The following is an 11873-nucleotide window of genomic DNA, read 5'->3' as shown; positions in this document are numbered from 1 at the left end:
ACTAGAATTAAAAGTTTGTCCAGCAGTGTGACTCCATTGTTTACAAAACTCTCAGCAGTGCCTGCTGCACCACTGAGAAGATGGAGGTGTGGAGTCGAGAAGTGTCTCCACATTAAGTTACGACCTAGTTTGTGAAATACATTACTGGAAACTTAATAATGACCCCTGTATTTTCAATTTCAGTAGATCCCATATTTTGTGTGTGGGGGGGGGGGTATTGGCTGATATGTCGATATCTAGCGTCAGTTGGCTCTTCTTTTTATGTCCACTCTGTGCATCTATGGAAGTAAAATTGAGTAAACTGATGAATGCATTAGAGGGTTGTATTGATTTCTTAGATCTTTTTTTTTTTTTTTTCCCTGCCAAGTAGCTGCTGCTGTTGGGGCTCAATCTCATCGTAGTGTCCAGTTTGTGAACAAAAGGCTGGCGAGTACCTCGTCGCTCATCCTTCGACACTACCCGTTTCGAAGTCGTTCTCTCACAGTGGGCTCTTAGTTTGGGACATGGACCCCCTGGTGATTCCTCCTCTTATAATCCTGTAGTTAATGTACATATGAAAGGCTGTAGTGGAAAATCGGTTGTTACATTATTGCTGCATCTTCTTCATAACATATTGTCTTCCTTTGAGCAGATTTTTTTTTTTTTTTTTTTTTTTTTTTTTAAAAGGGGGGTTTTTGGTTCTTAAAAGAGTTTCTGGGCATATGGAGCTTTTTTTTCCTGCCCCATTGAGATTAACACTCTTTACGTAGTTAAATTAGTGAGTATTTGTGTAGAAAAGAATGCAAACTGGTTTCTGAACTTTGGTAAATGTTTTCTAGCTTGTCTTGAAAGGATGATTTAGCGTTATGGGAAATGAGCTTTTAGCTTGTTACAGTAAGACAAAACTATCTGGAACAATGAGTTAGCTTGGTCTGGCATCAAGCCAGGAATTGGGTAGATTCCTTTCACATTAAACGGGCCCAGATTGTGGGGTTTTTTTGTTGTTGTTTTGTTTTCCCTCCTAACATTTTTTTTCTTTTAAGACAGCTGCTTCAGAAAGAGAAAAAACTAGCAGTTTTTGCTTTTCATGCCAGGTGCTTCTTTTTTTCTTTTTTTTTACTTTTATTACAGCATTAAGGTTGCTTCTGTGTCTTTTCAATGATATTTCCATTCTTGCTCCTTGGGACCACTGGGTGGAAAAATAAACAACCACTGCAACTGTGGCCCTGTGCAGCAGCAGTAGTTGCAATGAGTGTTTCCAGTTTTCTGGTCTCAGGAGGGCAGTAATGAACCCACCCGTCTGTTTAAAAGCAGCTCTCAGGTGTTGTGGTTTGTTTTTGGGGGTTTTTTGTGTTTTTTTTCTTTTGTTGTGGTTTGGGTTTTATTGTTTTGGGGGGGGGGGGGGGGGGGGGGGGGTTGTTTTATTTTTACTTGTATCCATCCTAGACTACAGTAAAAAAACTTTTCATTTCCAATGTAACTAAATTGTCTGCTAAGCACCTCAATAACAGAAGTCACAGCTGCATAGAGCTGCAATAACAGAGTCACTGGATGCATCTGTCACACTGCTTGTGAGCTATCCTATTGCAGCTGTGTAAAGTAACAAACTAGAATCGTTAAATGCAGTAAAGTTATGAATCTAAAGTTATTGTTTTTTACAAATGTTGTAAATCTTTAATTCGGGAACAAATTCACCCCTTTTGAATATGGTTCTCTGGCACGCAGCCTGACCCTGCAAAATAGTCACATGTAAATTAAAAAAAAAAAAATCTTCAAAACATTTAATGTGATTTATGGGCGTCGGATGTGCTGATTAGGTGCATTGTGTTACAGCTGGATAAAGCCAGACTGGCCTATGCTAAGCAAAGCTAACCCTGTTCAGATAGGCAATTGCTCTTCTCATCCAAACTTGCTGGACACTCCATAAGACGGCGAGCGCATTTCCCAAAATGTTTCCTTTTAAGTGCATGCACAGCTGGTAGGGGGGTTATATCATCACAAAGATCTGTATAGACTGAAGTTGTACCAAAATCTGAGCCAGCTCATCATCGACGGGCTGCGGTATGAAGTGATTTAAAGCTGCAGGACAAATGCTAAACAATTCATTAATTATCTCATCTGCAAAGTTGTTTGCCTTCCTTCAACCACCCTTTGTTTTACATTCCTAACTGTAGGGATATTAAGTTATCGCCAAAGAAACTATCGTCCTGTGCAACTTTTCTGCCTGTTTTTTTTTTTTTCCTTCTTTTCCTCTGCCTGTAAAGAATTCCCACTGGGATAAATCAAACAATTCACATTCTTTTTTTTTTCAATCCTTTATTTGTTTCCTTACTGTATATACATATATGTAGGTATATAATTTGTGCTCACATAGGGCATTTTGTATGTGATATTCATATTAGGCCTAATGGAGGTTAAAACATAAAGTTCATTAATTTCTTCCAGTAAACCCTTTGTCCATCTTCTCAAAAACCTTTCTGAGACAACTGTAAACTCAAGTGCCTTTTTCTCTTTTCCCACTGATTTATCAAAGTCCCCTCCACCAGAGTATGGACCAAAGACATCAACCGTCCCCAACTACCCAGCCCTCTTTCTCCCTCTCTCACTGAATGGCACACTTTCCATTTACTACAAATAAACAGTTTGCAATACTGAGTGTGTATGCTTTGTTTTTGTTTTTTTTGTTTTTTTTAATTTATAGAGTTGCATTATAGAGTTTTCCATTACTCTGTCTAACCAGACCAGGACCTTGTGGCTTAGATTTCATGACTTCATAAGAAAAAGAAAAAACCATACCCAAGGATATCATGGTGTACATCTAACACCCTTCACATGCTACAAGCTGTTAATCCCTTAAATATGTACCATTAAATCTACAAGAGTGACAAAAGTTGAATAATGTTCCCTACTCCTTTGTTGGTAAATATGGACAGAACGGATGGCAAACAGATAAATGACATCTCCATGCAGTACCAGAAACATCAGGTAGAGGGAACCGTTACATTCAGAATAAATAGACATGATTTGGGAAGGTTTGAGAGTCATTGTGTGATAACTGAGAGCCGTGAACTGAGTATCCTGAGCTGATATCTGAAGGGCACTTATGCCGAATTAGTGAGAGGGTAACTTAAAGAGAGTTTTAAAAAGCTGCACGTCTTCTGGCTTCCTTCAATGTTATTCACTTTCTCCTCTTGCCTTAGCAGTGCAGGTTTTTCTCCTTCAATTTCATCAACACTTTGTCTGCAGTAAAGGTATTTCCTTATCTACAAAAATTGGGGTTAAAGGTATGAAGATTGTGTTGCGAGACCACATGGCTGGTTCCAAATTATTCAGATTTCCTGTGTGATATACTAAAGATTATTTTTTTTAAACAAGTCAAAGGTTTCCACGCAAATGTAAGTGAAATAAAAATATTGTAGTAGTGAATGAGACATGCAGTAGCAACAATAGCATAATGCCAGAAATGGTATACGCATTGCAACAGATTCAAAGGTGGATGGTGAAAAGAACAAACTAAATTAATTGTTAAATTTAAATGATTCTCTGAACATCCATGGATTATAGTTTTAATCTATTTTAATCAAGATTTTCATGGATTCGTGCACATTCTCCACTTCCTGGTATCAAACAAACATTTTACAGTGCTCAGGATGACTTCATCTACATGCAACAATTTTGACTTTTTCCTTTTTTTTTTTTTTTTTAAACAAAAATGCTTCAAATTCATATTTTGAATGATCACTTTCCCCCCTGTAAACCTCTCTGATATAAAAAGCTTACATTTAGATATGATAAAAACAACTGAGTCACTGACTCAAAGCAAATAACTATAAAATATGATACAAAATAAGCAGCCCGAGCATCTTCAGGTCATGGTGTTGCTCACAGTCCCATCACAGAGGGAAGCACAGCAGCACCCGTGGATGGAAGGAGAGTGCATTCAGTCCACTCAGACGGACTATCTCATGTCCGAATCTGGGACTTTCCAGTTCAACTGGAAGCCTTTGTCGTAGACTTCGTAGAGCACTTTCGTCACGTAATGATTCCCTCCTTCCTGATACAGCTCCAGGTACTTCCTGTAAAGCTTCAGGGCCGTGCATGAGTCCTCCGTGCTGTCGTGGGTTTCTCCCTGGATGTTGAGGCCTGTGGACATGAAAAAAAGGTCAGGAATGATTAAAATGAAAGTGTTCAGCTTCAGATTACAGTGTGGATATGAGGAATTGACACGTACTCTTTAGTGCATGAACTCAAAAAAGCCTCTAAATACTTTGTTGTTCAGATTTAATTCCAAGATGGGTTTGATGACAACTAAAACATCATGAACTATACTGACTTCGGTAACATGAGCGGATTATTCAGTTTACATATTTGGATCCTAATCCCTCTCACTGTAATAATGTGATTTAATTCGATTAAAGACTCATATTTGGATTATTTGGATTTGATTTTGTTTTTTTTGTTTCTACTAACTTACCAAGAAAATACCAAGCAAGGAATTTCAGAGAAATCATCCTCTTGTAGGGCAATCGGAAGAGGTCGACGGTGTCGATAACTTGATCTTTGGGAACCTTAAGAAACAGAAAATAAAAAACATTAAAATCAAAGCACATCTATAAAAAAACATCTCTAAACTATATGAACTAATTTGAAATATATAACAGATGAAATAACGTACCACTAAATTAATGACACGAAAGTCATTCTGCAGGCCGTGGCCGACGAAGCGAACTCCTGCATTGATGAGGAAGCGTAGCTTCAGGTAGGTCGACTTCAGCGTGGTCACGTGCTTAGAGGATACTGTGGCATCCAGGTCTCCAGGTTCGATTCCAGAGTATTTTGTCAAATAGTCGACCACCTGGAAGAACAAATTGACAAGTTAGCGGGTGGATCCTTGAAACATTATATATTCATTCTTTTAGGTCATCGTGGTCTTTTCTCTCTGCAGCTTCTCACCTGCTCCTGAGTGGAGATGTAGTCATCGATGAAGGGGACCCCCTCGTTGGGCCCCTGACCCCTTACACAGGTGATCCTGGCCACAGACATCTGACTGGGCGTGATGGTCGATTTGGTGCCGTCGCTATGCAGCACTGCTTCCTCCTGCAAACGCACACATTCAGGGGTCAATTTTGTTTTAAATACTTGAGTCAGATTAGCTGAACTACTGAAAATATGTATTAGGAATATTTAAAATTGTTTTTGATCCTATATTATAATTAATGATGGTATCATAGCCAGACTTACCTCACTGAGCTTTACAAACTCAGCGTCCAGCCCCACCAGGTCACCAGCCTGCGGCATCTCACTGACTGTGAGTGGGATGAAAGTGGCGTCTGTCTTGCTCTGCTTCTGAGTCCGATATAAGTCGGATTTGACTTCAGACTGATTGTGCTGAAACTCACTGCGGAGGTCGTATTTGGTGTGGTAGTTTCTCTTGGCGTAACACAGGATGGCTGGCACTTTCCAGCTCACATCAAACTGTGCAGCCTCAGTCTGAAAACAAAAGGAGAAACATTTTTAAATGACTGCACACATTAAAGTTAGCATGAATAAACAAGCAGGAATCTTATCTAGGATCCTTACCTGCTCAATCGGCTCAATGAGGAAGTCATTGAAGAGGTACCACTGCTGGCGAGAGACTCCCTGAAATAATAAAATCATTTTGAATGTTAAAAATGAAACTTTTTGTAGTCAGCAGATGTCAAATTTTCTTATCTAAGCGTCGCTCACCTCTTTTCTTTGATGGTAGGTCTCACCCACTTTGATGTGTGCGACCAGATTACCACCCGCGCCAGTGTCCAGGATGTGCGGCACCGTGGCCACCAAGTCATACAGAGAAGCTCCCTCCGCCTGTTCAGCAGCACTTAACTAGTAACAGAAAGTGCAAATAATTGTAAGATAAACTTTTTCATTTCACAACAGTTGAGAAATTCATGTGTTACAGAAACAAAAACACTAAAACCAACCTATAGTTCAATATCTACAGATTAGTGTAATAATGTTTTAAAAATATTGCTCCTGGAAATATGGTTTTAATCTTGAAGTGAAATTTTAACTTGGTGATGAAAAGTTACTCAATTATTTCTTCAAGTGCAAAGATCAGCTGAAAATCTAAAGTCCTCACCTCCTCGCCCTCAGGCCAGCTGCTGATCTCCAGTCTCTGACTTTTGCTGAGGGACATCTTGAGAGTGGCGGGGATCCACACGTGACGCTGATCCTGATCTGTCTTCTGCATGGATTTGTTGAAGGTGTACTATAAAAACAGAAACATGGGCAATCATGTAAATAATGAACAGATAAATCAGTTTCTTTGTTTCTTTTAACTGTATTTAAACACGGTGAATCAGTGGCTTACCTCGGCCTGAACCTTCCAGAATTCAGCCTCTTTGCTGCTGTTCACCTCACAGTTTATCACCAAAACATCTGGGAGACGTCGAATGTTGCGTGTCTGCACCTACAGTGTAACACAAAGAAATGATTACCCTGCACAACAGGTAACAATCAACCATAAATGAATTGTCATTATGAGTGAATGAAAGCTGTAACTCACTGTGGGCTGATACTTGTCACAGTTTCCACACCATGTGTGAGATCTCTGCTGCAGGCAGATGCTTTTCTTCAGGATCTCAGCAAAGTCGTGCTCCTTTATTCTTTCTCCTGAAGTGTCAAAGTACAATGAATATCAGTGTATACATCAAATCAAGCAGATATTTCCCTCTGCTCATTCAAAAACTAAATTCATTCAAACCATTATATAATCATTAATAGTTCAAGTTTCAAAGACAGAGTAATTCACAGTCACAGATATCCATGCTCTCAGTGCTCTCAGACTCACCTTGAGAGTCAGGGTAATGCATGTTGAACAGCAACATGAGGGAGGAGTAGACTGTTTCTATGCCACAGAGACACGGGCTGCGGTTCTCAACTTCAGAACAAAACAGCTCTCTAATGACAGAGTCGCCAGGGGAGCCCAGAGAACTACAACACAAACACAAATCAGTTTCAGAAACCAGAAGGAAAACTCTGCATTTATAAACAAACATAATGATAAGACTGGGACAGTGTCCAGTAAGAATGCAGGTCAACAATGATGTGTTTTACCTGCTCCTGGTCGTCCTGTAGGCCCGTGGATCCTCCTGCTCCTGTGTCTCCTGGAAGAGCTGGTAGAGGATGAAGTGATTCCATCTCTGGATTAAGCGACCTAGCTTGACTGTTCCTGTCGTCTCCTCATAGTTTGAGAGGATCAGGCCCATCTCTTTGGCTTCAGGGACGTTTCGAAGTGCTCTGAGGAAGTTGCTGGCCTTAAGGAAGAAGACATTAGAGGTTACTTTGGGCAGTCACAACAAAATGAGATTTCAAAGTAAGAGCCTTGTAATCCCCAACAGATTGAAAAGAAAGAAAGAAAGAAAGAAAGAAACTTACCTGACATGGATCTCCTTGTGACAAATCCAACATGTGGAAGAGGAAGCCGAGTTCACAAGCCAAACAAAACTCCTTGTGGCACAAATGATTCTGAACAAGGCAGCGAACTGGCTCCAGGAAGTATAACACCTAAGATGCAAACATAAAAGACCCATGGAACATTTGACAAATTGTCTCATATTAAAAATTAAATGTACACATTGTGAATCTTCAGCTTCTTACCTGGATCATGCAGTTACAGTAGGCGTTGGGAATCTGCGGCTCCAGGCCAGCAAACAACGTCCTGTTGTAATGTTTGAAGTCAAAATCTTCCCGTCCACGTTTAGAGTATTTAATTGTCACCTGAAGCACAACAAACACATCTTCGTCACATGCTTTGGAAATCAAAGCTTGTAGCAACACTCTAGAAATTGTTACATCTTAAAATTAACTGTATCTCTATGAACACCAGGGTGAAACGTAGCAAGTCCAACCTTTCTGTACTTTTCGGGAACAATGTGAAGGAGCGGCTCTTCATCACTCTCTGTTGGAGATTCAGGGATGTGGTTGTAATAACCAGGTGACCCTTCTTTATTTGCAGGGACCTGCAAACAACAAACAGGAAAAAAAACTTAAAATACACCACGTGGAGATGGGTTTAACTTTTTTTGTAAATTTATTACAATATTGTAAAAATGACAGTTTAAAAGAGAAACAAGTTTTTTTTTACATACCTGGTTACAGGGGCAGGCAGAAGGATTTTCCACATAACTGTTGAAGCCAACAGTTTCAATAGTTTGTGGGATTTCTGGGTCCATCCCAGGAACCCACCTGTTGAAAAGAAACATGTTTTAGATGGAAACCTTTAATGGGAACTACGTGAGACTCTAACCATTTATATCAACTGGGGAAGACTCGACATTATCTTACAAACTTTTATTGAATCTGAAAACAATATGTATGAACGCTCTAATGCAAACTCTTCAGTCTCGTTAGTGATTGTGTTACCTTGAGCTGGGTGTAGCCTGGGCAGTGGGGATGGGAGAGCAGGGCTGCAGGTTATGATTCCAGGCCAGCTGAGGCTGTGCATCCACAACGCAGGGCTCTCTGGAGTAGACGTTAAACATAACGTCCCGAGTATCGGACCAGAGACGCACACATCCCCCCGAATCTCCAAAGGCTAAGGCTTGTTTGCTGGATGAGACCTCAAAACTTGTGAGACAGTGGCCGTTTGTGTTGACGTGGAAAATATCCGCCATGTTGGCGAGGCCAGTGGGCTCACAGAACTGACACTCACCTGGAAAAAGACACAGAATGCAGGCAGTTATAGCAAAGCCACAAATCACACAAAGAAATTGTGTGTCACATTTATTGGCCAAACATAGTAAGACTATGCTACAGAAAACTGGACTAAAGAATCCTGAAGCCAGCTTCATACCTGTCTGTGAGATGATTGCGAGCCGTGACGTGTAGGTAGGAAGGAAGCGCACAAAGAATGGATCCACATGCACCCAAAGGGGGGTTGCAGCTCGCATCATGCGGAGGTCATACACCATCAGGAAACGTTCATTCAGCCCTCGGCTGGAGAACCCACTCACAGCCAAAAGGTTTCCATGAACATCAAAGTCTGACAGGCCGCCAGGAAATGCGTCAAACTTTTGTGTCCTAAATGTGCGCAAGTCTCGAAGGGTCACCTGTTATCAGCAGAGGGTCAGTGTTAGAGAGATATAAACCAAACCTCATCAAACTGATCCAATCAGGGGATACTTACTTTGCCAGAAGGGTGCCCAAAGACGAAGAAATGATTGGTCTGACGCATTAGTGTCACTCCAGGTGCCTCCACTGTGAACTGGAAGGACAATCAAGACAGCAGACAGTCAGACACTCGCTGTGAAGTCAGTTGTATGATGTGCCAGTGGTGTAAGCATAGATAGTTGTGGATTTTGATAAACATAAGCCTGGTGTCTTACTTTTTGAGTTTCTTGAAGTGTGTTCATGTCAATTTCAACCACATAGTTTTGTAATCCCCCCATGAGCAGCATGTTATCAGTCATGAGGAGACTGTGCATATCAGCTCCTTTCTCCATCCTGCAAAGCACCAAAAATGGCCATTAATTCAATAACATAAGGAATAATTTCACAGCTTCAGATCATCAACAGTCAATGTAACACTTACCGATAATCAAACATGACGAGGCCTCCACGAGTGTAACATCTGAGGTTGCACTCAGAAAGGAACAGCACGCCTGTTTCCAAACTCTGTATGTGTCTGATGGCATCAGTTGCGTGCACTTGGAAAGAAGAGTAGTGTGCCATCGTAGGTCCAAGGAAGGATTTTACATGACCCTAAGAGAAGGGCACAAATATTATTACAGAGTGCAACGTTTAAGGTGAATGTAGAAGAAACAAACTCTGCTGAAGCATAATTTTGGCTCTTACCGTGTAGTTTCCCATCCAGAGCATTTCCTGCTGCTGGTCAAAATGTGTTGCAGTGACGGGGATGCCAGCTTCTGAAACTTTACTGTGCAGCTCAGAAAAAATCCCCTTCCTTACATGCACAGGTTTAGGAACGGTCACAGCCAGCTCCTGTGTGTACACGCCCATGTCTTGGTGGAGGTTTGGATTCAGATATGAGTTCATGGAGGGTTCCAGTCCCCCAGGAGTCCACCGAGGAGAGCAGTGAGGAATCCAGTGAGGAGAGTTCATAGTCCTGTGATGGTTGGCCCAGTATTCACCTAATCTTGTGCTGAGAGCTTCAAAAATCTTCTTGAGTTCAGCTAAATCAGCCTGCAGAGGAACTGGAACTTCTGTAAATAGTAGTGGAGAGAGCCGGGTATTTAACCTCCACTGGGATTCAAGGCGGTCCTAAGAGTCGTTGACTGTCCCTGTATTCAACGTTAGGCTCACAGGTTTTAGGGTCTGAATCAAGGTGGGTGTGGCTGAGTTTACATGAATACAGGTGTGAATTCTTTGGGAGACGTGGGCATCATATCATCATTAAGCCCACATTAAGGTGTCAGAGGGGGGTTGACCCAGTTTTTGCCTGAGCGTGTTGTTTCTGAATTGTACCAAGATAATGAGTTTGATCAGACTGGGAGGACCTCGTTTAGCACGCTTAATCCACACCTTGATTAACAGCCGTCGTCAACATGTCGTCAAAAGCACCAAATTCCTTGGTGTCCGAGATGCACCAGATGTTGAGTTTGATTCTTCTGAGCTTCTCCAACAAATCTGCTGCATGTCGGACGACAGTTATGTTACACATATTGTAACAAACTAACCATGATTTAATCAATTAAGTGGTCCTTTAGCATGACTGTTGTTAAAATTCACTGGATTAATGTCAGAGTTCAGTCTTGATCCTGTGTATCCAGGTAATTGTTGTTCTGAAGTGGTGATCAAAAAGTTGTGGAAATGGATCCATATAGATGAAAAAGATTATCATCAGTGGTGAATTCAACATTTCAGTAACAATTAAAATAAAAATTTACTGGATTAATCTCAGAGTTCAACATTGATTAAATAAAATTAAAGTTTTAAACTTTACAGGTTTTATTTTCTCATCCAATTAATGAAAAATACAACTTTTGGTTTAGTCCTAGCTGAAACCATATAATCCAAATTTGATGCCCTCATTGGTTGAGTCAGTTCAATTGAAGCTGATAGTTGACTGTTGATTAAAGATAGTTTCAGCTATTGTCTGTTATCTGTTTCCGTGGTATTGATTAATCTTGGAATGGTGATTGTTTGGTTTTAATTAACAAAGGACCATCAGCACTCTTCCAAACTGCATTTGTGTGAATAAAATAAATGACAACCAACATTCAAAAACACAAAAATTAGCATTTTTATTGATTTCATCATGTTCCTGTTTCCATCAGTGGTTTATTCAACAAACTAGTTATAACAAGTTTATGATCTTACAATAAAGACACTTAAGTCATTTTCCTCAGCCTGTGCTTTTCTGGGTCAACTTCCTGTTTCGTGTTTGACCCACTCACCTGTGTCACAGCAATAGAACATGAAAATTTAAGCTTTTTAACTTTTTTAGCAAAGAATTTAACTCATCGGGCGAGGAAATAAACCCTGTGTAGCCTTAATTCAGCTTTTAACATGTTTAGTGTTACTAACAAAGAAAAGATCCACAGACATGATTTGGGTCGAAACAAAAGAAAAAGTCTTTTATGGGGCAGGCTCGTTGGAGACCAGGCGGGGCTCATTTAACCCTTCTGATTCACACCTTGATACCAGCTTGAAACCTGTGACCCTAAAAAACAAAGACAAGCTCAACGACTCTCAGGACCACACCAACCATAAAATTAAACAACAGTTTGTCCCATTTTTGGAAAACATCTTTTGCTCCTGGAGTAAAATAAAACAAATACTATAAAGATTAGTTTCATGTGGTTTGAGCGACTTCCTGTATCTGTCCTTGTGGCAGCAGAGTTAGAGAAAGTGTGCAGCAGATTAGTTTGAGTTTCAAACACAATTTTTCT

General features: G+C 40.5%; 1 protein-coding gene across 1 annotated transcript; it reads right to left on the bottom strand.

Moving 5' to 3' along the window:
• Positions 1–3556: 3556 nt before the first annotated feature.
• On the bottom strand, positions 3557–10214 carry LOC308407426 (PAN2-PAN3 deadenylation complex catalytic subunit PAN2-like). Its single transcript, XM_080899061.1, has 22 exons — positions 9817–10214; positions 9554–9723; positions 9348–9465; positions 9149–9226; positions 8816–9071; positions 8386–8674; positions 8112–8208; positions 7872–7982; positions 7621–7740; positions 7399–7527; positions 7078–7277; positions 6812–6954; positions 6527–6633; positions 6332–6430; positions 6101–6229; positions 5707–5844; positions 5560–5619; positions 5221–5469; positions 4933–5076; positions 4655–4834; positions 4454–4547; positions 3557–4122 (listed from the first exon to the last, which is right to left on the bottom strand). The coding sequence occupies exons 1-22, from the start codon at positions 10081–10083 to the stop codon at positions 3938–3940; spliced, it is 3363 nt and encodes a 1120-aa protein (XP_080755187.1). The 5' UTR covers positions 10084–10214; the 3' UTR covers positions 3557–3937.
• Positions 10215–11873: the final 1659 nt, after the last annotated feature.

This window comes from Rhamphochromis sp. 'chilingali' (genome assembly GCF_963969265.1).
Source record: "Rhamphochromis sp. 'chilingali' genome assembly, chromosome: 12".
NCBI lineage: Eukaryota > Metazoa > Chordata > Actinopteri > Cichliformes > Cichlidae > Rhamphochromis > Rhamphochromis sp. 'chilingali'.
This window is presented reverse-complemented; position numbering and strand designations above follow the sequence as displayed.